At 36.8% G+C, this 27,596-nt stretch overlaps 1 protein-coding gene across 1 annotated transcript; it reads left to right on the plus strand.

Annotated features, from left to right (window-relative positions):
- Positions 1 to 49: 49 nt before the first annotated feature.
- On the plus strand, positions 50 to 27,197 carry LOC308269626 (vomeronasal type-2 receptor 26-like; the record flags this gene model as incomplete). The annotated part of the gene is made up of 8 exons (XM_080704993.1): positions 50 to 88; positions 466 to 558; positions 8,699 to 8,859; positions 9,309 to 9,606; positions 16,842 to 17,651; positions 19,943 to 20,164; positions 20,791 to 20,914; positions 26,278 to 27,197. The coding sequence occupies 8 exons, from the start codon at positions 50 to 52 to the stop codon at positions 27,195 to 27,197; spliced, it is 2,667 nt and encodes an 888-aa protein (XP_080561119.1).
- Between the last annotated feature and the right edge of the window lie 399 nt (positions 27,198 to 27,596).

The following is a 27,596-nucleotide window of genomic DNA, read 5'->3' on the forward strand; positions in this document are numbered from 1 at the left end:
CTAAATAAATTGAAAACAGAATGAGAAAGTTTGAGCACATACTGCCAACATGGGAATCAAATTAGCAGTAAATGAAGGAGTGAATAAGGTATTCCATGCAAATGGTAGCCATACTGAGCATAGACAGACTTGCATTGGTTAGGGTAGATCATAAATCAAAAACTTTAAAAAAGATTAACAATGTCATATAATTATGATAGCATCAACTTATCACAATGACATGCCCATTTTAAATATTATATATGGTAATCTATATACATATATATCAGACTAAATCTATAAATAAAATAGTAAGAGATATGATGGGAAAAAGACCACAATAAAATAATAGATAACTATGTCAATATCCCCACTTTCGTCAATGGATAGATCATTCACATAAGACACCAAAAAGCATCACAGGATTTGACTTGCAATTAATTTAAATGAAACTAACTGTCATACACAGAATATCCCCTCTCACAGGAGCAAACTGCACACTCTTCTCAATCCTCGTGCATCAGTGTCAGAATAGACCGTAGCCTGGAGCACCAAACAGGTCTTCACCAGCTTAAGAAAGTGAGAATACTATGGCAAACCTTTCAGAACACACCACAACGGAACCATAAATACAGAACAAAAGGAAAAGTAGACGTTTTTAGGTACATGGAACATCAACTACATTATCTTGAAGAACCAGCTAATCAAAGAGAAAACCAAAAGAGAAATCAAATATTATATTGGAACAAAAATGGAAATAGAGCATACCAAAATCAAGGGACAAAGAAAAAGCATTCTAAAAGGGGACATGTTCACCAATATATGGCTCCATCAAGAAAAAGCAAAGATGTCAAATAATCCAGTGTTACCCTCTAGTAATATTAAAGCAGAAAAGAAAAACTGATAAATATTTAGCTAGAAAACTAAGAAAAACGAGGAAACAATAGTGTTAAAAAACAGAAATGAAAAATATATATTTTGCTAGATTACCCATACCAATACACAAAAGCGGCATGGTAAGACCAATTAAAATAAATACAAGGGATTGACTTCCGGGAAGATGGCAACCGAGAAAAGCGGGGCTTAAGAGCCCCACTAACAACAAATCTCCATTACCACAAAATCAGCACCTTTCAAAGCCATAAAACAACATCACCAGAGAAACAAAAAAAATCACCAGGCTCCAGAGAGAAAGCAGACTGAGAACAGAGCCACAGAGGAGATCCTCACGCCCGAGGACATGGCCTCATGCCCGAGGATGCGGCAGCAGCGCCATACTGCCGGCGGCACTGGCGAATTCATGGGACGGCCACAGCAAGCCGAGGTGAGCCGCTGCGGAACAGCCAGGCGGGATTTCTCAGCGCAGAGGGCATCTAAAGCTCCCAGTGGCCGAGCTCAGCACACGCTGCAGGGATTCAGAATGGAAATCAAAACCAAGAAGAAAAACGCCAGCCCAACAGCGGAGGGCGTAGAAGCAGCGCCATATTGCCACCGGCGGCAGCAGCAGCGAATTCACCGAACTCAGTACAGCTACATCTGCCTACTCAAGAACAGTGAGTCAAATTGCGGGCCACAGAGGAGAAATCCCAGTACTGTACTCCCTAGGACTTGACCCAGTGGGGGAGGGGCGGTGGCAGAGATATCACACCATAGGAGAACTTGCAACCTGGTACCCCCCACAGTCTAAAGCAGCCTCTATCGACTCTCTGGGTCGGAGACTCTGTGATACAACCCAGTAAAGGAGCAGTGGGGTCTGAAATACTACTGACTCGAGATCCAGAGCACCTTAAGTGAAGTCATAGTGACCCAAGGGAAGAACCCAGAGAAGGCACAAACTTCTGAAATCATGGGAAAGAGGAATAATACTGGAGCAATGAATGCACACAACCCCACAACATCAGAACCCGATAAAACAGAAAATCAGAGATTTCTAGAAGATCAAATCAGGAAAATAACTGTAGAAATAATAGAGGTGCTTCAAAAAGAACTCAGACAGAGCCAAAAAGAGATAAAGGATGCAATTAATGAAGTAAAGGCCTCAATTCAAAGCACAAACAACCGATTAGAACACATGGAGAACAGAATCTCGCTCTTAGAAGATGAGCAATCCAAAAATGAACGCATAGTTTCTAATCTAGAAAAAAATATCCGACAGCAGGAATCTGATATTGAAGAAATATGGGCCCATTTTAAGAGAGCTAACCTAAGAATAATTGGAATCGAGGAGGGAAAAGAAAGTGAAACCAAAGGGATCAACAATCTCTTCAAGGAAGTAATTGCAGAAAATTTTCCAGACATAGAGCAAGAGGTCGATACACAGGTCCAGGAAACTTATAGAACTCCCTTTAGACAATATCGGAGAAGAGGATCCCCACGCCACATAATTATCAAAATGACCAATGTGGAAGCCAAGCAGAGAATCTTAAAGGCAACAAAAGCAAAGGGCCAAGTGACATTCAGAGGCAAACCAATTAGAATCACTCCAGAATTCCCAAACCAAGTTATGAGAGCCAGAAGGGCTTGGAGTAACATATTCCCAAATCTGAAAGAAAACAACTTCCAGCCAAAAATTTCCTACCCAGCAAAACTTTCTATCAAATTAGATGGAGAAATAAGAAGCTTCCATGACAAACAGAAACTGAAGGAATTTATGTCTTCAAAACCAGCACTTGAGAAAATACTCAAAGAGATTAACTACAAAGAAGAAATAGGTAACACACACCAGAACCAGAGAAACAAGATTTTCCATCCAACAGACAACTAAGATTGGTTATCTGTGGAGATTCATTATTTATGTTAGTCTTTTACCTATCTCTAAAGGGTATTGTTTGCCTTTATTGTTGTTAATTTTTAGGATTTCTAGTTGGAATATTAATATACCTTCAGATATAGCATTTGGAAATATTTTATCCCATTCTATTAGTGACTGTTAACTCTGTTTACATTGTCTTGGGATATACAATATTTTTTTATTTTTTAGGGAGTTTGTATACTCTTCTGTTGCCTGTGCCATTGAAATCATAACCAAGAAATCACTGCCAATTTCAATGTTGTGAGGTTTTATGACCCAGATTTTCTCCTAAAAGTTTATAGTCTTAAGATTTATATTTAGGTCTTTCATTTATTTTGAGTTAATATTTTTATATGGGATTAGGTAAGGGTCCAATTTTATTCTTTTCCATGTAATTATTATTTTTCAACAATATTTAGTTAAAAGATTATTATTTCCACCACCAAATGTTCGTGGAAACCTTGTCAAAAATAACTTGACAATATAGGGAAGAATTTAGCTCTAGGCGTTTATTTAACTCCAATGGTTTATATATCTGCCTTTAGAATAGTACTACACTGTTTCAATTATTGTAGATTTATATGGTTTGAAATCAGAAAATATATATCTACTAGCTTTGTTCTTTTTCAAGATCGTTGTGGGTACCTAGAGTCCATAGTCCATATTAGGATAGGTTTTTTTTCTGAAAAATAAATATATAAATATATGATAGTTTCACCTAAAAAATAGAAAAAAATATTCTCTGGTAATAAAGAAAGCAAAAAGAAATATTGAAATGTTATATTTAAGTCATCAAAAGTTTGGTATCAGACAAATGAAACTGTTATGTGAGATTATCATTTTTAATTTTGGATAAATTGCTATAATACTAGATGTCAATCACTAAGCCAAGCATGGGAGGGGGGGTAGGGAGAGAATGGGGTGGGGATCGGGTGGGGGCTGACTGGGCAATGTGTGCATGTATGTCTACAAAAGTATGTATCCCACTATGATGTATGAATATAGTGCACCAATTAAAAAAAATAAAATAAAAATGAAAAAAAATAAATAAATACAAGGTTTTTCTCTTCCAACTCTTCCCCTAGAGAGAAAGGATTGTTTTCAATGTACTGCCCACTGTCATAGTTGTCAGGACATGGGTGTGTTTCAAGATATGAGATTTAAAAGCTGATGGAAAGGAAATAATTACAATTAAAAGCACAAGGAGAGCTGCAAAATAATTCTTCCTGAAACATATCTTTCAGGTATTTCTTTTTATAGCCAAGGACTGATGTTGTGCACACCATTACCTTTTAACATGGGAAGAGGATCATGACAGGCTCCTCCTTCACACTTGGCGTCTGCAGCTCAGGTTTGACTGTAGTGCAGTGAGGAAGGTCAGCCGACACAGCAGCCATTAACAAAGTTTCAGAAGTAACTGATGCGTAACATCTGCCACATCATGTGAATGTGGGTTGTTTTGACACAGGCGTTGTATGTCGCTCAAAGTCCTGTGATTTGAGAGGAATTGTGTAGACACATAAAATGAGACCAAAACTCAGCCTACGGGAACGTTGACTTGAAGACATCTTAGCCTATCCCAGCTCTCAATTATGGCCTGTCTGTTTCCCTAACAAATAGAGTTTGTGCTAAATTGAAGATATAGCTAAACTTCTGGTAGGAGCAAAAGGAAATGAATGAGTAAGTATCCATCAACTATCAGACTCTGACCAAATGCACACCAGTTTAAAGGTACTGTAAGTGGACAACTGTTTTGCAATAGATATCAGGTAAAGCTGCCTCAGCCGTATCATCCAACAGTCCCTCCATGTTTATCTACATTTTCTGATTTATTTATTATAAATAAAAGAATAAAATTACTATACACTCCTTAAAAACTTCTCATTACAGAAGCACACTTGTACTATAACATTGACTGAAAATATCAATATAGTTGAACTCTGTTTATTGTTTCCCAAATAACATAGTGTTGGATTCTTCTTGTTTTTACACTGTACATATAGTTCTGTGCTTTGACTTATGTTCAAAATCTAATTTAAGGTTTCATACATGCTTGATGTATAATACAGGTATATTTCATTTTTTTCACTACTGTAGTAATAGTAATTCTACTCCTTAGAGATACTTGAAATGTTTCTATTGCTTTTTCATTGGAAGCACTGTTCCTCTTATTTCTCCTATTTCCATGCCTATTCACACCAGACTCCAAAAATGTTATATCTGAGCACTTTCTATGTCAAAGGGTATCTCTTTCTGTCTGGAAATACTAAATAATTTTTCTCTTATGTCTTTGTAATTTAAACTTTCAACACTGTATAAATATACTATCAACTGACCTGGTTTCAGACATTGGTTCCAAGACCAGATCATATCAATTGTCTGTCTGGAAGTCCAGCTTGTAAATGGCAGACACTGGTACTTCTAAGCCTCCATAATTGTTTGATCCAATTGCTCATAAAAAAAATAAATCTCTTTTTGTCTATATGCTATCCATCTATCTAGCTCTCCATCTATCTACCCTTCTGTGAATCCAGATTATATTGGTTGTGTTTTTCCACAGAGGGACTATAAATTATAATGGAAAAAATGTTCTTGTAATGTTTAGGAAGAGTCAACAATCTAAAAATAAATATCAAATATAATTTTTGGATATAATATATTGTATGCAGTTTTAGATTTTCAGAGGAAAGAGAGTTTAAATAGTAAACACATTTGCTTTAATAGGATTACATTGCAAACTTTTTCTTATTATTAACTGATAGATTACCCTAACAGTAATCTTAAATATATTTATAAAGTACTTCTATTTCAAATATTGTGTTAATAGGCATATATTAGGAGACAAAAAAAACTTTTACAGAATTTAAGGTGTCAAATTACATTTAGTTTTAAGAAAGTAACAAAAGTCAATAGCATATAGAATTTTTCCATGATAGACTACAATTAGAACAGCAAAAGAAAGACTTGCCAGCCATGGTGGAGCACACTTGTAATCCCAGCATTTGGGAGGCTGAGGCAGTAGAATTGTGGTTCACAGACAGCCTCAGCTACTTAGTGAGGCCCTTTGCAACTCAGTGAGACCCGGTTTCAAAATAAAGAATAAAAAAATAGGGCTGGATGGGTAGTTTGGAGGTAGAATGCCCCTGTCTTCCAACCCCACTACGTCAAAAACAAAAAAAAAAGTTTCCCCAGCATTAAAAGGACATTTTATTTATGCATATAAAGGGTAGATTGCCAATTTACCCATATTTTATTTTATTTTATTTTATTTTATTTTATTTTATTTTGCGGGTTTGGGGATGGAACCCAGGGGCATTCGACCTCCAAGCTACAGCCCCTGCCCTATTTTTTATTCTTTACTTTGAAACTGGGTCTCATTGAGTTGCAGAGGGCCTCACTAAGTAGCTGAGGCTGTCCGCGAACCCTGATCCTCCTGTCTCAGCCTCCAGAATGCTGGGACTACAAGCGTGCACCACCACGCCCAGCTTACCCATATTTTAAATACAGAAAGAGTAGCAGACCACTGACAGTTTACTAGGATATAGGAAAGAATAATGAAAACATAAACAAAAAAGAGGATATAAAATCCTGGGAAGGGAAGAGAATTTGAAATCAGGTTGTCAAGGAGACCTTGGTGGGAAGCCATGACTACCAGGGTAGGCTTTGCAACAAGATCGTAAGCCCGTGTTGTACAGCTGTGGCACTCTGTAGCGGGCAGGATTCCCTTTTTTACAAGGTCACTGGGGCCTCAGCTCTTTTCTGTTGCTGCACTGCTAGCTGCACAAGGGGAAAGGAAGCAGAAATTTTAAATTTTATAGAACAATATAACTCTCAACACTGGCCTAGTGTTTTCAACTCTTATTCACTTGGCTAATAACAATTCACTCTATTAATGTCTAACCAATGCTCTGCATTTTGAACAAACTAGAAGGAAAGAAAACATAGCTAATAGGAGTCGACTCTTTTCATGTAAGTGATTTAAGTGATTTAGCGTTTTGAGCTTGTCCTGGAGTGAGATCGTACCCTCTTGTGGCTTTACACTGCGGCCCAATCATTCATTCTCCAGGTCTTTGGGAAATCGAGGTGTTTATGAAATTCTTTGACATATTTGTATCATAATATATAAAATAATTATATAAAGATTCACATCAACTTTCATCACACTCTGGTACCTTTAATTTCTTTTTTTGTTTTGCATCATTTCGGTACAGCTACTACTATGCTAATTAGACATGGAAAATGAGGAATTTTACCTTGTACATTGTCTTAGAGGATGACTTTCTGCTTTTCCCATTGACTAAGATGTTGGCTGTAGGCTTGTATCATATGACCAATATTTATGGCAATAAATTTTTTCTATAATTAAATTGATAAAATCATTTTCATAAAACAAGTTTTATTTTGTAGGTGTTTCATTGGGTTCAATTGAGAGAATGTTATTATTTTTACCTTATCTTCTCATGTACAATATCACATTTATTGACCTGTGTATGTTGAACCAATCTTATATCCCAGAGACAAATCTTAATTAATCATAATGTATAGGACTGAAACTAAATTTTCAATTTCCATTAGTTTTCTCTAAGATTTTTGCATCTAGGTTCATAAAGGAGAATTCTAAAATTTTTCTTTTTCATTCATGAAGCGTTCATATTTAGTATGGCATATTGGTAATACAGAACAATGAGTTTCATTGTGGTAGACTTGATTGTGACATACTTTGGAAATGTTCATGCTCCACACCCCCTTTAACCTTCTCTCCTCTTCTCCCACCTGTTTCCTCTCCTGTAGAGATGGCCCTTCTACTGTTGCACCCCTGCCTAGATTTCACACTAGTGACGGAGTGTGTAATACTTGTGTTTTTTATTTTGAATATTTCCTATCGTAATAATATCCAGTTCCATGCATTTCCTGCAGATTATATTTTAGACTAATTCACAGTTAAATTATGTACTATTGCCAGGCGTGGTGGTGCACGCTTGTAATCCCCGCGCTTGGGAGGCGGAGACAGGAGGATCGCGCAGGTTCGAAGCCAGCCGCGCGCGCTGGCTTAGGAGACCCTGTTTCTAAATAAAAATATAAAAATAGGTCTGGGAGTGTAGCCCAGAGGTAGAAGGGCTTCCAGGAACCCCAGTACCGTCAAAAAAAATTATGTACTATTGTATTTTTATAATCCATTGTCTTTATTGATTCATATGTGCATGGGCACATAGGTAGATTCTATGAAATGATCAGGAAAGATTTTGTCTAATGAAAAATTTGACTTGTATTTTGAAGAGATATATACACAGAGTAATACCTCTTTGGTCTGACTATTCGAGCCTTAGGCTCCACTGTGCTCTCTGATATCCTCCTTCCTGATCTCTATGACTTCCTGCCTCAGTAACTTTTGATAATACTAAGAATAGCATTTGGATGAAGCTTCTTGACTCATGCAGAAATAATTTCAGCATAGTAATCTATCATATTATCTTGGCATCTCTAATTAATTTGAACCCACTAGGGAGAGAAATCCTTAGGAGTGTTTTATGATTTAAAGATTGTTTTTGATGATGTTTTTCTGATGAGAATCAGGTGCCAGATGTGAAGTTAGAGAGCTTGTGGTCCCTTGGAGCCCGGCAGTAACGGCATGAATGCCCCATAAATTGAGAGCTGAGCAGGTGCAAATCAAACACACTAAGAGAAAACAAGGCACTGTTTACATATTAGCACACTTGCATCAGGCCCAAACCAAAGCCATATAAACTGGCCCCACCTGAAGTGGAGAGCCATGCATTTTGAATAAAGTACTGCTAGTCTTGATCAGCTCTTGAGGAGATTCTCAATAGAATATATTTCTGAGGTGCAGCAATTACACTAACACTTGTCAGAGTTAGTATGAAATTCTCTTCTGTTTCTCTTCTCTTTGTCGTTCTCTTTGTATTCCAGGAGCAAAGTTCTAGCCTCTCGTCAGTGATCTCTGCTTCTGGCTACCATCAAGATGGAGATGTCATTATTGGTGGACTCTTTTCCTTAAGAGCGACTCTTCTGGACATCAGATATATGTTTGGATTTCAGGATACAATCTATTTGCCGGAGTTTGTTTTCGTGTAAGTATGTGACTTCTCTGTACTGCGCACACAGATATAAAATACACTCTGTAGTTGAAAATTTACTTTTCCCTGGAGACTGATGCAATATACTGTATTGTGAATTTTTTGTTTAAATTAGTTTATTCAACATTATATTTGTGTATGGACATGGGCAATCTAGCAACATATTTTTCTTGCTGGAATATATCCCATTATCCAAGGGAATAAAAAACACTATGAAATTATGAATGTGATTTCTGCCATTTTTCATTCATTTTATTCCCTTGACCTTACATTATCAGAATCCAACTGACATAAAAATGCCAAACTTGTAAATTTAACCATAAATCAGATTGCCAATCTGATTTATTTGGGAACCAATTTCTCAACATTTTCAACTTAGAATGTCCTGTTCATGTCACAGATTTTATACTTGCACTTTTTGTCTTTTCTCCTTTGCATTCTAGAGCTCTTCCCAAGCACTATCAGCACCTGCTGGCCATGGTGTTTGCTGTGGAACAAATCAACAAGGACGTGAACTTGTTGTTCAATCTGTCTCTGGGCTTCTCTATCTTCAACGTTGATTTTACTGAGATGAAGGCCGTGGCGAGTTCCATGTCTCTGCTCTCAGGAAAGAGTCCTCCAGTCCCTAATTACAACTGCAGGACGGAGAAGAAAGGCAAGCTGGTGGCTGTGGTAGGAGGTGTTTCAACATTAATAACAACTCAGAGTTCCCGAGTGCTATCTCTGTATAATGTACCACAGGTAAAGGAAAATATCGGGCTTCTAAAGTTAAAAATACTTATTTTTTGTATGCCCCAGATTGCACTTATTCCTGTTGTGTTGATAGTGTATGTACCTTCTCAACAATTTACTGTTTGATTATTCTCTTTTCTAAAATATAATTTATAACATAAAAATGTACTTGTATGGTTTAATTCCCCCTTGAAAGCTTTTAAATAGAGGAAAGTATATAGATGATAATAGTGATAATCTGCAAACTGACCGAGAGTAAATTTTTAAGTACTGGAATCATCATCCAGTCTTTTTTGCTTTGTGAAGTAAAACATATTAGTTATATTGGGATATGGTAATTCTGATCACAGATTTTAGATTTCTTCATATTTGTGAAGTGTAAATATTATGAATGCTTTAATTTTTGATGAATTATTTTCTTTGATATCAATTTAAATTGCAACATTTTTCTTTTCTTTCTTTTTTTTTATTTTTTTTATTTATTTATTTATTTTTTTTGGTGGTGGTACTGGGGATGGAACCCAGAGGCTTTCTACCTCTGGGCTATACTTCCAGCCCTATTTTCTCTTTTATTTGGAAACAGGGTCTCACTAAGTTGCTGAGAGCCTCACCAAGTAGCTGAGGCTGGCTTCGAACCTGTGCGATCCTCCTGTCTCAGCCTCCCAAGCGTGGGGATTACAAGCGTGTGCCACCACGCCTGGCTAAATTGCAACATTTATCTAACAGTTTATTTAGCTGATTTAGCTTTTTAGACTTTGAGTTTGTTTTCAATTTTCCTCTCCAATAAAGAGTATTAAAATTTGTGGCCTTGTCTTAAAAAATAACCTTTCCTTTTTCAGGGACAACTTCTTTTAAATATTTTTTGCATAATAGTATTCCTGAGTCAAATGTGTTTATATCTGTAGGCCTTATAATAGAATTTAAAATTCTTACTAAATGTGTGTTAGTTTTTTTCTAACAGTAATAATGCATAAGAATCCCAGTTTACTTTTCTCTTGAAACCCCCATGTTTATTTTAAAAAAATCTATTAGAAGAGGGTCCTAATGATTTTCCTTGTTTAATCTTTATTTTCTTTGTTGATGAATTTTCTTTTATTATATACATGCATATATGTTTAACACCTATTATTAAACATTATATATATATATATATATATATAGAGAGAGAGAGAGAGAGAGAGAGAGAGAGAAGAGAGAAGAGAGAAAGAAGTTAACCTTGGTCATGTGTGGGTTAAAGTATAAATTCTTTCTTATTCTTGCATTTTTTATCAACAAATGCAGTTTTTCCCATTGTATTAAACAAAATAGGCCTTTGTATTCAATGCATTTCAAGTATGTATTTTTTATGGTACTGATGAAGGAACCCAAGGACTTTCTACCTCCAGGCTACACTCTCTGATACCTATTTTATACTTTATTTGGAAACAGGGTCTCACTAAGTTGCTGAGAGCCTCATTAAGAAGCTGAGGCTGGCTTTGAACCTGTGTAATCCTCCTGTCTCAGCTTCCCAAGTACTGGGATTACAAGCATGCGCCACCACGCCCATCTTTCAAATATGTATTTCTGGAAAAAAAAATCCGTTAAGGGTGTACAATTTCAGCGAAAATGTAAGTATACAAAAAATAGACTTATTAAATAACACTCATATACACACCATGAAATTTCAACAAAATTTAAAAAGATGATAATCTTTAATTTTATCTATTAAATTTGCTTCTCTTACTTCATCAGTTAAAAGTTTTTTTTTATTTTTTATTTTTTTATTTTTATTTTTTATTGGTGCACTGTATTAATACATCATAGTGGGATACAAACTTTTGTAGACATACATGCCCACATCGCCCAGTCAGCCCCCACCCGATCCCCACCCCATTCTCTCCCCATCCCTCCTTCCCATGCATGGCTTAGTGGTTGACATCTAGTATTATAGCAATTTATCCAAAATTAAAAATGATAATCTCACATAACAGTTTCATTTGTCTGATACCAAGCTTTTGATGATTTAAAGATAACATTTCAATATTTCTTTTTGCTTTCTTTCTTACCAGAGCATATTTTTTTTTAGGTGAAACTATCATATATTCATATATTTATTTTTCAGAAAAAAATCTATCCTAATATGGAATATGAATTCTAGATACCCAATACGATCTTGAAAAAGAACAAAGCTAGCAGATATATATTTTCTGATTTCAAACCATATAAAGCTACAATAATTGAAACAGTGTAGTACTGTTCTAAAGGCAGATATATAAACCATTGGAGTTAAATACAAGCCTAGAGCTAAATTCTTCCCTATATTGTCAAGTTATTTTTGACAAGGTTTCCACGAACATTTGGTGGTGGAAATAATAATCATTTAACTAAATATTGTTGAAAAATAATAATTACATGGAAAAGAATAAAATTGGCCCCTCACCTAATCCCACATACAAGTATTAACTCAAAATAGATAAAAGACCTAAATATAAATCTTAAGACTATAAACTTTTAGAAGAAAATCTGGGTCATAAAACCTCACAACATTGAAATTGGCAGTGATTTCTTGGATATGATTTCAATGGCACAGGCAACAGAAGAATATACAAACTCCCTATAAAATAAAAAAAAAATATTGTATATCCAAAGACAATGTAAACAGAGTTAAAAGTTACTAATAGAATTGGATAAAATATTTCTAAATGCTATATCTGAAGGTATATTAATATTCCAACTAGAAATCCTAAAAATTAACAACAATAAAGGCAAACAATACCCTTTAGAGATAGGTAAAAGACTAACATAAATAATGAATCTCCACAGATAACCAATCTTAGTTGTCTGTTGGATGGAAAATCTTGTTTCTCTGGTTCTGGTGAGTGTTACCTATTTCTTCTTTGTAGTTAATCTCTTTGAGTATTTTCTCTAGCGCTGGTTTTGAAGACATAAATTCCTTCAGTTTCTGTTTGTCATGGAAGCTTCTTACTTTTCCATCTAATTTGATAGAAAGTTTTGTTGGGTAGGAAATTTTTGACTGGAAGTTGTTTTCTTTCAGAGTTTGGAATATGTTACTCCAAGCCCTTCTGGCTCTCATAACTTGGTTTGGGAAGTCTGGGGTGATTCTAATTGGTTTGCCTCTGAATGTCACTTGGCCCTTTGCTTTTGTTGCCTTTAAGATTCTCTGCTTGGCTTCCACATTGGTCATTTTGACAATTATGTGGCGTGGGGATCCTCTTCTCCGATCCTGTCTAAAGGGAGTTCTATAAGTTTCCTGGATCTGTGTATCAACCTCTTGCTCTATATTTGGAAAATTTTCTGCTATTACTTCCTTGAAGAGATTGTTGATCCCTTTGGTTTCACTTTCTTTTCCCTCCTCTATTCCAATTATTCTTAGGTTAGCTCTCTTAAGATGGGCCCATATTTCTTCAATGTCAGATTCCTGCTGTTGGATATTTTTTTCTAGATTAGAAACTATGCGTTCATTTTTGGAATGATCATCTTCTAAGAGCGAGATTCTGTTCTCCATGTGTTCTAATCGGTTGTTTGTGCTTTGAATTGAGGCCTTTACTTCATTAATTGCATCCTTTATCTCTTTTTGGCTCTCTCTGAGTTCTTTTCGAAGCACCTCTATTATTTCTACAGTTATTTTCCTGATTTGATCTTCTAGAAATCTCTGATTTTCTGTTTTATCGGGTTCTGATGTTGTGGGGTTGTGCGCATTCATTACTCCAGTGTTATTCCTCTTTACCATGATTTCGGATGTTTGTGCCTTCTCTGGGTTCTTCCCTTGGGTCACTATGGCTTCATTTAAGGTGTTCTGGATCTTGAGTCTGTATTATCTCAGACCCCACTACTCCTTTACTGGGTTGTATCACAGAGTCTCCGACCCAGGGAGTCGATAGAGGCTGCTTTAAACTATGGGGGGTGCCAGGTTGCACGTTCTCCTATGGTGTGATATCTCTGCCACCGCCACTCCCCCACTGGGTCAAGTGCCAGGGGTACAGTACTGGGATTTTTCCTCTGGGGCCCGCAATTTGACTCACTGTTCTTGAGTACGCAGATGTAGCTGTACTGGACTCGGTGAATTCACTGCTGCTGCTGCCGCCGCCGGTGGCAATATGGCGCCTCTGCCACACCCTCGGCCGTGAGGCTGGCGTATTTTTTCTTCTCTGGTTTTGATTTCCACTCTGAATCCCTGCAGCGTATTCTGAGCTTGGCCACTGGGAGCTTTGAATGCTTTCTGCGCCGAAAGATCCCGCCTAGCTGTTCCACAGCGGCTCACCTCGGCTTGCTGTAGCCGTCCGTTGAGTTCGCCGCTGCCGCCGGCAGTATGGCGCTGTTGCCGCGTCCTCGGGCGCGTGTGTCTCCTCTGTGGCCCTGAGCTCTGTTCTCAGTCCGCTTTCTCACTGGAGCCTGGTGGTTTTTTTGTTTTTCTGGTGATGGTGTTTTCTGGCTATGAAGGGCGCTGGTTTTGTGGTAATGGAGATTGGTTGTTAGCGGGGCTCTTAAGCCCCGCTTTTCTCAGTCGCCATCTTCCTATTTTTTATTTTTTTGCCTAAAAGTTTTTTAAATTGCTTTCTGTATTCTTCCTAAATATAGATGTGAACCTTTTGTGATTTATAGATTTTTTTCATCCTTTTTCTTTAAATATTAAATGATGTTCAAGAATCAAGGTTTTTGAATTGGTATACATACCAAGTGTTTCTTAAGTATTCACATTTAACGGCTGATGAGCAGTTGGATATGAGGCTTCACAGTTGGGTACAAATTCTCGGGTGAACATATAAATTTGAAAGGTCATTTAGAAAATAGGTGTTTGTGAAAAAGAGAGAAGATCCTGGTCTGCGCCATGGAGCCTGCTGATGTTGGGAACTTCAAGAGAGATGAAGTTTCAGCAAGTTTATAGTGATAATGTGGACGATATTCTAGAAATCAGTTGAGGAGAAGAGGAATGCTGCACTGAGGAACCAATTTCAAGGAAAAAGGAAGAAACAAATTTTTGCATGTTTTATTGGGCTATTTATTTTTATGTCTTTATTGGTACATTATAGTCTTATATCTTAATGTAGTTGACAGTGACATACATGGACACAGCACCCGCTGGGCTCTCTCCAAGCTCCTCCTCCTATCATCCTTCCCCATACAATACTGAGGTTGGCGCTGCTATCCTCACATATGTCTTTAATATCAATGGAAATTATTGCTTCTTTGATTCTTCCTCTCCCCCATGCCCACTTCCCCTGAACCATCTTCCTGGTTCCAAAGAGCTTTTCCTCCACTATTCGAAGCCCCACTGATATCACAATTAATCCCTAGCTTCTGTGATTGGCTAATCTCACTTCATTTAATTTTCTCCAGGTCTACCCATTTTCCTATGAATGACATAAATTTCTTCTTCTTTATTGCTGAGTAGAATTTTATTGTGTGTATATCAAATAATTTTATCACCCACTCATCTATTGATGGACACTCAGGTTGCTTCCATAATTTGGTTGTTGTGCATTAGGCTACAATAAATATGGATATGCATATATATCTATAATTTTCTCATTTCATCCTTGTTGGAAAGATACCCAGGAATGGTATAGCTAGATCGCATGGTGGATCCATCATCAGTTTTTCAAAGAATTTCCAAGCTGATCTCCATAGCAGCTTCACTAATTTGCAATCCCATCAACAGTGTAGAAGTGGCCCCATTCCCCACATGCTCACCAGTATTTACTGATAACTTCTTAATGACTGCCTTCTGATTAGAGTGAGATGGACTCTTGGTGTAGTTTTGACTTGCATCTTCCTGGTTGCTAATGAGGTTGACCACTTTTGATGTATTTATTGCCCATTTGTTTTTTTCTTTTGTGAAGTGTCTTTTTACTTATTTGTATTTTCAATGTTAAGTCTCTTAAGTCTTTTGTATCTTATAGATACTAGCTCTCTATTAGAGGAATGGTTGGCAAATATCTTCTGCTAGTCTGTAGGCTCTCTCTATAGACTTTTGATGGTTTTCCCTGATGAATAGAAATTTTTAGTTTCATGCCACCCCATTTATTAATCCATGTTTAATCATCTTTGAGGGTTTTATTGAGGAAGTTTCTACATGTGTCTGTATGTGGAAATGCTGGTGCTATACTCTCTTCTAGTAATTTCAGAATCTATGGTCTAAATTTCACCTCTTTGATTCTATCTCTCTTAATTTCATAGAGTAATTTGCGAAGCATTGCATTTAGTCCTTCTGTAAAGATACTGTAGAATTCAGCTAAAAAGCCTCCTGAGCCTAGACTTTTCTTTGACAGTAGTATTTTTATTGCTTTTTCTCTTTGCTTGCTATCGGCCAGTTTAGGTTTTTCTATATCCTCTTGGTTTAATGTTGGTAGATGAGATGTGTCTAGAAATCTCTTGATTTCTTCTATGTTTTGCAGTTTATTGGATCATAAATTTTCAAAGTTATTTCTGATGATCCTCTGGATTTCTTCACTGTCTGGGCTGTGACCAACAGTTTTAGGCCAAAAGTAGATTAGGTGAAATGAGTTTGGGTAAATAGCCATCTAAATTATCAAATTAGTCTACAATGACCTAGTTTTTAAAAGACTGAAAACCACAGAAATATATGATACAGAAGGCTCAGAAGGGAACATCAAGAGACATATAGGAATAATAGCAAAGTCAATTCAGTGGAGTTTTCTTTGAAGTAGGGTAGCAATATGGGAGTAACTGGAGAACTTGACTACAAAAGATTATACAGGAAGGGACTGAAAATAATCAAGCTTATATTCTTCACTATGTAATTGTTCAATATTTAGTCAAAAGATAACAGGAAGGCATAGGTAGACCCAGGCATTATAGACTTCTTTCTATTGTGAATTATAACATGCTTGATGTATTTGTTTTTCTGAGTAAAAATGATGATATCTTTGTAGCTTGACGAAAAACATCTAGAGCATTAACATTTCATTACTCCTATGATCATAATTCATAAAGTTCAATATTAGAAAATCTGAAATTGTGTATAATATCTGAAAATTCACAATACTAGCATAAGAAAAGTAGATCAAAAATTTTTGGTATAAGTTTTAAAGTAATAGGAGACACGGTATATAAAAGTAAAAATTAGGTGATGAGTGAAATAAAATATGGCTAATTCTTCTTCACAATGTGGCTTGATTAATTGTTTTATTTCTTCTAGAGTACATGTAAAAGAATAAATAAATCAAATTATTGATAATATGCATCATAATTTTGTGTAAGCAATAACTTTGTATTCTATTCAGATCAGCTATTGTCCCTTTGACCTCAGTCTCAGGGACGAAGTCCAGCTCCCGTCTCTCTACCAGTTTCCCAGGGACTCTGCAGCTCTGTATCAGGGGATCATCCGACTTCTGCTGCACTTTGGTTGGGTCTGGGTTGGCCTTGTGTTTCCAGATGACATCACGGGAGAAGTGTTCCTCAGAGACATGACCCAAGAAATGGCCAACAGTGGGCTGTATATTGCATTTGCACAAAGGATTCCACAGTTTCCTGCTGAGGATATAATTGACAGTTACTATTTTAGTATGATCATCTCATCTGCATATGTCATTGTTGTTTTTGGTGACACATATTCTCTTCTAAGATTTGTATATAACATTTTTTCCAACAATATTTGTTGTAGAATCTTTGTCACAACCTCTGATTGGGATATAACAACAATGCCCTTTGGACCACGTCCAGGTTACACATATTTTGGTGGAGGGTTATCATTTTCTGTCCACATGGATGAAATTCCTGGTTTTAAAGATTTTCTCAGGAATGTTCACCCTGCAAAATATCCTCATGATATCTTTATCCAGGATGTGTGGTCTATGATATTTGAATGCCCACATTTGATTAAACATAAAACCAGAAAATTAGATCGATGTGCACAAAATGGCACCCTGGCAGGTAAAGATCTGCACCTTTGGGACATGAACACCTCAGCCCAGAGTTACAAGGTGTATGCTGCTGTGCAGGCCATTGCCCAGGCTCTTCATGAAGAACTCTTGCTTCGAATGGAAAAAGAATTCGTTGAGAAAGACAGGAGCATGACTCCTCAACCTTGGCAGGTAGCAGCGGCTTATTCTTGTGTTTTTCTAGGGAAATAAGCTATGATTGGCCTGTGTTTAAACATTTTCTTTATTATTTTTAATATTCTGGGGAAATTAGATATTTAGCTTAGAAGACTTTCATAAGCATTAATATAGATTATTTGAAGTGATCTTTATGTCTTTGTGATGCCGATAGCTCATATTAGAGGTTTTTTTTGTCCTAATTTGAAAAGGGATTTTTTCCCTTACTTTTTAATTTTTTATTATGAAGAGTAAGTAGCTTGTTTAAAAATTAAAGTGGACACAGCGGTGAATCATGGACTCAGTCCTTGTCATTCAAACTTCTGTGTTCTCTTTCTACTATACATTTATCTCTGTATTTGAATATATTTATCTCTGATGATTAGTCCTCCATTTTAATAAGGTCACAGCCTGGCTGTGCCCCGGGCTGTGACCTTATTAAGTGCTCTTCATCTCTTTAACTCTCCTTCAGGTGAGACAGGAAGGCTAGAAGGGACCTGACTAGGGTGTTTGTTTTCCTGCCCCACTGGATTAGGCTCTAGTAAAGCAGTTTCCCTTAAAGGTGAAAAACGAATACTCTGGGCATGTTTCAAAATACTGTTTGCTCCCCCTGCTGGATAAAGGAGGAAGTTACTCTGTGATTTTCACTATAAGAAACTGGTGGAGACCCTAGTGAACACATGACAAAGTGTCCTCCCTCCAATTCCACAAGCCTAGGCCTCTAGGGGCTTTCATCTCCCTGACTAGTCGACACTTAGTCTGAAACAGCACATCAATTCTGGTGTAAGTTTTCCCACTAGTTCCCCAGTCCTGCTTCTTCTTCCAGCAACCTGACATTTTTTCTTGTTTATCTTTTTATTTTTTAGGAAAACAGTTTGTTTTGTGACCTAAATTCTGTCATGTGCCTAGTAAAAGCTTCGATTTTAATTTTATTCAGCCTTTATCTGGCTGTTTTGTATCAACACTAACAAGCTTTTATATAACGTAGAGCAAATTCGAAGCCTTTATTGGTATTTATATTCTTGGTTTTAGTCATTTGATTTTGCTCATTAAAAAAGTAATAAAAATAAAATGTATACATTCTCTTGAGGTATTTTGCTTTTCCAAATATTCTACAAGTTTATTAAATATTTATCATCTAATGCACAGATTACAATATTTGTAATGCATGTTTTTTATTTCAAGGGACCTATTTCTACATTTTAATTTTAGAGATTTCTTGTGAAATTTACATGCATATGTTGTTGATGTAAGTCTCCTATGAAAGGAAATGCCATGCATTTCAATGAAAGATTAAGTTATTATATAAATAAGTGGTTATCAGCAAGTGCTTCTCAGGCACACCAGGAAAATTCCTTCCCAGTTGAAACATATTGTCAAATTTAACTTTCTATAGAAAAGTTTATTGATATTCAATGTGGTAGGAATAATGTATGCTTTTGTTTCACAAGTTAGAATAAAAAATTTTAAAGACTCTATTAAAATATTCCAGATAATAGCAGGAATGAATTGTGTAAAATTGGTAATTTGGAAAATGATATGAATTCAAAGAAATTCAGCTTATACTTTTGTAAGTCAGAAAAACTAGGTTCACATCATCAGTTTTTTACTGAAATAGTTCATGTTATATTTGTGAAATAATATGGGTAATAATATTTTATTGAGAAGTAATTAATATATATATTTGTTGTTGTTGTTGTTGTTGTTGTTGTTGTTGTTGTTGTTGTTGTGGTACTGAGGTTCCTGGAAGCCCTTCTACCTCTGGGCTACACTCCCAGACCTATTTTATACATTTTTAAATTTGGAAACAGGGTCTCCTAAGCCAGCTAGGCTGGCTTCGAACCTGCACGATCCTCCTGTCTCCGCCTCCCAAGCATGGGGATTACAAGCGTGTGCCACCACGCCCAGCAGTAAAAATATTTTTATTAAATAATATTTTATTGAGGAAATACTGTGTACTGATTTTTAAATCCTTTACCATATTTTTCCTCAAAATGAGGAGCTAGTTTTAAAAAGTTCTGGTGTCATCACTATCAGTGTGACGTTTGAAAATTAACTTTATATTTGCAAAGAAGGATGATAATAGTAATTCACACAAAGATTTTATGTGGCCTATTGGCTATTTATTATATGTAGAACATATAGACGTAGATCCTCATCTGGTACATACTGAACCCTATATAAGTATTTAAAGAGGAAGTGTAAATGAGGTTGCATTGAAGTAATAAGATTTATTTCTACTACTATTCTTTGTGGGCTCAAGTTCTAAAAATTATTTTCACATTTAGCTCCACCCATTCCTGCAAAGAGGCCAACTTGAAAGAAGTGTTGGTAAGGGGGACTCTGTGAGTGAGACGACGTCTACAACCCGGCTTGACATCTTTAACTATCAGTCTCTGCTGAATGGCACCACAGCCCAGGTGAAGGTTGGAGAGTTCACGTTCAAAGCACACAGCGGCCACTTGTCATTAAATGATGAACTCATCACATGGGGTGAGCACTACACTGAGGTGAGCATCCTCGGTGGTACTCTGGGGACATTCCTCACAGCGCAGAGGTCTCAGAGAGTAGGAAAATGTGTGGATTCCACTGGGCAGACACTAACCTTACTTCTTACTTTGCTTTAGTAACAAGCATAGGAACTTCTTGGCCTCAGAATTATCATAAAAAACATACTTACTTATTTAGAATTAAAAAAACAGATTATCTTTTCTGCAACAGATTAAATGGACCTTTTGCCTACATAGTAAAACAGATCACCAAAGCAATTTTCTGAGAATACGGATTTTTGAAAGCTTATGGTATCAGTGATAATTTGAATATCTGGCTCCAATGAAGGAAAATAAATGATATTCTTGAATAAAAACAGTCTCTTCAAATAGACATAATAATAAAGCACACTAACTTTACCATAATACGCATATTCGTGTTTATACTTTATATCCCGAAAAATTTAAATGGTATACTAAACAGAGGGGAAACAGTACCAAGGAACACGACAGCCAGTAGGCATTCTCCAGAAGGGCAGAAGTTCCTGCTTAAAATGTTGGGCTTCAAACAGTGTAGAACCTCCACCCACACAACTTCTCAACTTGTTTAAGGACCAGCTTACCCTCTTCTCACCTCTCTTACACAGACTCCTTCTGCTAACTGCAAAGTTCGTTGTCCCCCTGGATTAAAAAAAAGTGCTATTGAAGGGAAACCATTTTGTCGTTATGCATGCAGACCCTGCCCAGAAGGGGAGATCGCAAATGTACCAGGTAGGCATTTATAAAAATCATTCTGAATGTGGAAAATTACAGGAGACATGGTTCCACAACAAGCAAAGTGAAAATTTGAGACACACAGCCCTTGCCCTCTGTGAGGGAGAGCACCTCACACTCTTCCTGCCTCAGCGAGCAGGTACGGCTGACAGGTGGCTGCGGTGTTTGAGGTTTGTGACACCTCCTGGAAATCTCCACTTGGATTCTCAGGATTCTCAACAATCATTGTTAAATAGCCTGGCAGAGTGGCACACACTTGTAATCCCAGCATTGGAGAGGCCCAGACAGGAGGATCGCAGTGTGCGTTCGCCCTCAGTTACTTAGTGAGGCCCTTTGCAACTCAGTGAAAACCTGTTTCAAAATAAAGAATAAAAAAATAGGGCTGAGGGTGTTGCTCAGAGGTAGAAACCCCCTATGTTCCATTCCCAGTACTGCAAAAACCAAAAATAATTAATGTGAAATAATAATAAAATAGGAGTATGTATAAAAATGTAGAGGGGACCAAAAATATCATATTATAATTTTTAAAAACAATTATGAATCATTCTTTAGAAAAGAAGAGCATAAGCCAGAAACAGTGGCACATACCTTCTATGATTCCACCATTTGGAAGCGTGAGACAGGAAGATTTCGTTAGAGGCCAGCATCCAAAACTTAGTAAGACTCTTATAAAAATAAAAAGGAAAAAGGGTGATGAGTGTGGCTCATGGCAGAATGTCTCTGAGTTCAGCTCCCAGTTCAAAAATTAAAACAATAGCTGGGCAAGTGGTGCACGCTTGTAATCCCCGCTCTTGGGAGGCGGAGACAGGAGGATCGCAAAGGTTCGAAGCCAGCCTCGCTGTCTTAAGAGACCCTGTTTCCAAATAAAAATATAAAATAGGTCTGGGAGTGTATACTGCAGATAGAAGGGTTTCCAGGAACTCTAGTACCACCAAAAAATTGAAATAATAAAGAGTATAGATGTTTAGATTAAAAAGTCAGTAGATGGGTTAGTAGATGATTGGGAAGGACCATAATAAGATTTAGGGCAGGGAAAACACATCTGAACAAATTATTCACAACACAGCCATGTAGGCAAGGTGTCAGGTAAGCAGGATGTAAGGAGATCTGGATCCCAGGAGAAAGAATGGAAGTGATAGAGGACAGACAGGCATGGAGGGTTAATATCAGATGATTTTCAAACAATGATTAAAGTATAAATATTTATACTTATCCATATTTACATAAGCTGATCAAAGCATTCCATATAGAATATGGTAAAAATAATTTATGTATCAACACAGATTGTGGTTAAAAGCAGAATTCCACAAAGAACGAATGAAACTGATCTAAAAGCAGCCAAGCAGAAAAGATAGAGCGCATACAAATGACAATTGCCGTGTTGACAGTAAAATTCTCAACAGAAATAACGGAGGGGCTAATTGAGTAAAATAATATCTGTGATTCACTGAGACCAAGTACATGTCATTTAAATACGTAACAAAGGTTGTTGTTGCCTTTCTTGGACTCTCTAATTCCTTGATAGACAGCGAGATCTAATAAACACATGCATGGTGTTCCTGGCCCTTGTTCATTTGAGGATAATATTTGAGGCTCTTTCATATCTAGGGACAAAGCTAACGGCTCACGGTACCAAGTCCTGGGCTTGGCAGTTTGTATCTAACTCTCTGTCCAGTTCCTTGGCAAACCGACTTCCTGCACAGCTCTCCACCACATTTCCCCTGGACATCTCTCGGGCTTAGTCACCTTCTCTGGTAACTTGCCTGAGCAGAGTCCCGTCCTATTTAGATGCTGTAGTCATCGGCGGTGTTTCTCCATTTCTTATTTTGTATTTCTTTTTGCTTCTGGAAATGTTCATGTTTGAATGTGATTCTGTATGTATCACTTCCTTTTATTTTCATATTTAACTTCTATTTTTATGAAAACTTTATTTTTATTTTTTGGAGCAAAAAATGGTTGTCATACTATGTGAGATTTTTCACAGTTAAAATATTCTGTATTTTTCATTTTCAAACTTACTATGTCATTAAAGTTTATATTCACTCTCATACGAGATGACTTATTGTACTTATTTATTTCTTTGTTTGTGTATTTATTTTATATTTTTCCAATATTGGGGATGAAACCAGGGGATTTCTACCTCCAAGATTCTCCCCAGCTCTGTTTTTTTTTTCTTTATTTTGAAACAGCTTCTCACTGAGTTGCAAAGGGCCTCACAAAGTAGATGAGGCTGTCTGTGAACCACGATCTTCCCATTTTAGCCTCCCAAATACTGGAATTACAAATGTGTACCACCACACCTGGCAAAATGACTTAAGAAGTGTAGTAGTTTATAAAACTGGATTGCTGAGCAGTCGAACCAATTTTACTAATCTCATTTTGTGTTTTCCATCATGACTCGCTGTAAGCAGTAACAGAAATCAATTATCTTGCAGTTCTGGAAGCCAGGACCTCTAACCAGGGTGTCAGCAAGGTCATGCTTCCTGAGAAACCTATAGGGGAGGGCCCTCTCCTGCTCCTGATGTTTCCACTGGTGGCCACCAAACCTTGGTCCTTCCTCTTTCGGTATCACCCCTCCAGGCTCTCTCTGTTTTTATATTACTTCCCTCCAGTGTTTCTGTCTACATATGCTATTTTCTTTTACTTATATGACTACCAAGTATACCAAATTAGGAACCACTATAATGACCGTCTCTTAACTCAATTAATTCTTCTGTGACCCTGTTACCAAATAAGGTTGCATCTCACAGGTATCTGGGGTTAGGGTTTTAGCATTTCTTGTAGGGGAAACTATTCAACCGATATAATAAAATTGCCCATTTATTTACAAATATTCATCATGAATTTGTAGGTATCCAATCTATATGTTATTGTAATGTTTTCTGTATCATTATATGAAGTTCCTGTTTGCACACTCAGGTTGGATTTCTAGGAGTGACATGGATAGTGAGGGTGAAAGACGGAACACAGAACTGTGGTCCTGTTTATAGGAGAAATACTGAAAAGGTTTCTTTTTTGGGGGGACACTTATTCTTAGAAACATGAGTGTAAGTTGGAAATCCAATTCTATAATTTTGCTGTAGAAAGTTTGTTAGGTTTAATTCTTTGAATACACATACATGAATTTAGATTTTTCATGGCAAAAACAGAGAAAACCAAAGTTCTCTCACATTATTGAGGTCAAAATTCCAAGAAGTCATAGATTCCTTATAATGACCTTTGTGATTCTCATGTCTTTGATGAAATCCTTATCTGTGATAAATGATGTGCAGTTCTTTAACTCAGAATCCCATAATATTTAAACATGACAATATTGGATGGATTCTTCCTCTACTTTAGTATCATTTGATTTTGGAAAGAAGCAAATATTGGTAACTGAGGAGTCTCATTAAACTATGAATCTCATCTATATTAATGACTTATAAAATTTAGCTCTTGAATTCTGTGGTTTTAAGAATTCTGCTTATGCTGGGCTTGGCGTGACATTCTTGTAATCCCAGTACTTGGGAGGGCTGAGACCGGAGGATAGTAGGTTCTAAGCCAGCCTCAGCAGCCTAATAAAACTCCCACTAACTATTCTACCTTTCCTTATTTTTTTTCATCAGTAAATTATTGTATCATCCATTCAAATACAGTAATGTGTGAATGGTTTTTTTTAATTCTTCCTTTTGTATCATTTCCTTTCCTTTTTTTGCAATGTCTCATACATTCTCTACCTCTGTAGTATTTTTTAAAATATCTTCCCTATCTACAGTGTTTTAGATTCAAATAATTGTAGCATGGAAAATGTAAGAAAAGCAAACATGACATTTTCTCAATTCAGTCTTTTTATATGCATTCAAATTGTTTTTATGACCCAATGGCTTTTCCTTGGCTTATTAACATCTCATCCATATGCAATTTAACTGCCTATTGAATGATCTCACTTCTCCTTTTCTTTCTCTTGAAATTAAATATTTTGTGTTCTTTCTTCACAAAACTCCAGGGACTGAATGTTCATGCAAAAAACAAACAAAAATAAAATACATGAGAAAACAAGAGGAAATATGCAGAAGTAATAGCATATTCCACCATTTGTTAATGATGTTCATAAAAAGTCATTGTTTCTAAAAACCTGAGTTGTATTATTCTTTAGGAAGAGATACTAGCAGCATAAAACTATAGAGCATTTAAATATTAGTTTCAGTAAAAATTTGTGAGATATAAACTCACAATTGAATGAGTAAAATTTTCTCATTAAAATGATGGTATAAGGTGGGAATGGTGCCACATACCTGTTATCCTAATTCTTGGGATGCTACGATAGGAAGATCAAAGGTTTGAGGAGAGTCTGTGCAAGTACTGAGACTCTCATCAACCTAGCAAAACCCTGCTTCCAAATAAAAATAAAAATAGGGCCAGGGTAAAGCTCACCTATAGAATGAACCTGGGTCTAATCCCCAGTAACACACACACACACACACACACACACACACACACACACACACACACACACAGTGGTATATACAAACATCTTTCAGAGTAAATGAAGTTAAATCCTGAAATATAACCCTGTACATATCCGTGCATTTTGAAGTTTCTTTAATGTATTTACCCAGTCAAAATATATTCATTTGAAGAAATTATGTGAAGAAAAATTACTAAAATAAATAATAGAAAGACATCAAAATGCACATCAAAAGCTTTTTGTGAAATGATTTTGAGCTTGAATGAGAAATTTAAATAAAATGTTATAAAGTTTCTGAGGAGCTTACCAAAATTAATTTATTCCATCAAAACAAAAATATCCCTCTAAAATTGATTCCTTTCAAGCATGACACAATGGATAACGCATCTGACTATGGATCAGAAGATTAAAATTGATTCCTTTCAGAATAATATGTTATTATAAGTAATAAAGAAAAACTATATTCTTTGTAGACCTGATACAAAAATCAAAGTGTAATTGAGAAAGCACTAAAGAGTTCCAATTTTTATATTCAATAAATACTAGAATTAACTTGTCTTACTGGCCATCTATAACTAAAACGAGCTTTAGAATGTGTTCTGTCTTCCTTTCATAGATAAACAAATATATCTTAGAGACAGTATGTAGTTTTCTCTCAACATCATTTTTCAAATTTTTGGCACTCCTTCTCATTACTCACTTTCACTCATTTTGTATATTTTTATGGAATCAAAAATGAGATGATTTTTCTAAGAAAATAGAAAGTATACATCTATTTTTCTAATGCTGTGGTCCAAAGAATGTAAGTGAGTACAGTTTTAAAAACTCAAATATGGTCTGTTCTACATGTATTTCTTTATATATATTAGATATAACCAAGGGAACATACTAAATTCACCTGTGTCCCTTTCAGATATGGATGAGTGTATCAAGTGTCCTGAGGATCACTATTCATTTGAGGCAGGAGTGCAGTGTCTCCCCAAAATCCTGACATTTTTGTCCTATGAAGACACTCTGGGAGCTATCCTGGTCTCTGTGGCCATTAGTTTTTCTGTCCTCACTGCTCTGATTTTGGGACTGTTTATCCTCTACCGACACACCCCCATCGTGAGAGCAAATAACACAAACCTCAGCTACGTCCTCCTCGTCTCCTTGATGCTCTGCTTCCTTTGCCCCTTGCTGTTCATTGGTCAGCCCAGCCCAGCCACCTGTGCCCTGAGACAGGTGTTCTTTGCAGTTGTCTTCTCTGTGGCCGTTTCTGCTATTTTGGCAAAGACCTTCATCGTGGTGGTGGCCTTCAAAGCCACCAGGCCTGGAAAGGCGTCGCAGATGAGGCTGGTGAGCCGAGGCTCCAACGCTATCGTCGTCCTGGGCTCCCTGATTCAAGGCTGCATCTGCATGGTGTGGCTGGGAACTTCCCCCCCTTTCCCCGATGTGGACTCACAGGCAGAGTTTGGCCACCTGGTCCTGCTGTGCAACGAGGGCTCCCCCGCTGCCTTCTACTGCGTCCTGGGTTACTTGGGCTTCCTGGCGCTTCTGAGCTTGATGATTGCCTTTGTGGCCAGGAGGCTCCCGGACACTTTCAACGAGGCCAAGATGATCACGTTCAGCATGCTGGTTTTCTGTAGCGTGTGGGTCTGCTTCTTACCCACCTACCTGAGCACCAAAGGCAGAGCCATGGTGGCTGTGGAGTCCTTTGCGATCCTGGCTTCCAGCGCTGGCCTACTGGGGTGTATATTCCTTCCCAAGTGCTATGTCATCCTCCTGAGGTCTGACAACATTTCAAGGAAAAAATTACTTGAACATGTTCCTTCTATAAGTCAAAATAATTAATGTTCAAGTGACATGAGTGATGAAAAATGAACAGGGTTATGAAATAATGAAGCAGTGTGGCCTGAAATGATTTTAAGTTCATTTAAGAATGACACCTGTCCTATAAGAACGTGTCCCTGTCATCACGGGAGTCTTCCTGTCCCAGAGAACTTGCTCTGGGGTCAGATGGAGAGAAGGTAAATTCAACACCCCAATGCCTGATCAAGGTGTCAGTGCGTCTGCCACTCATTTCTTTGAATCACAGTTTTCTCTCCTTAAAAAAAAAATGTGCAGATCTAGCAAAAGCTTAAGGTGATACTGAAATACAATCATTCATGTGAAAACATATCTTCTCAAAATACTGTTATATATAATTTTTTACTCTGGCTCTGATTTTCTTCTTATTTAAGATAAATTTTA

The sequence above is a fragment of the Muscardinus avellanarius genome (assembly GCF_963383645.1).
Source record: "Muscardinus avellanarius genome assembly, chromosome: 11".
In the NCBI taxonomy this organism is placed as follows: domain Eukaryota; kingdom Metazoa; phylum Chordata; class Mammalia; order Rodentia; family Gliridae; genus Muscardinus; species Muscardinus avellanarius.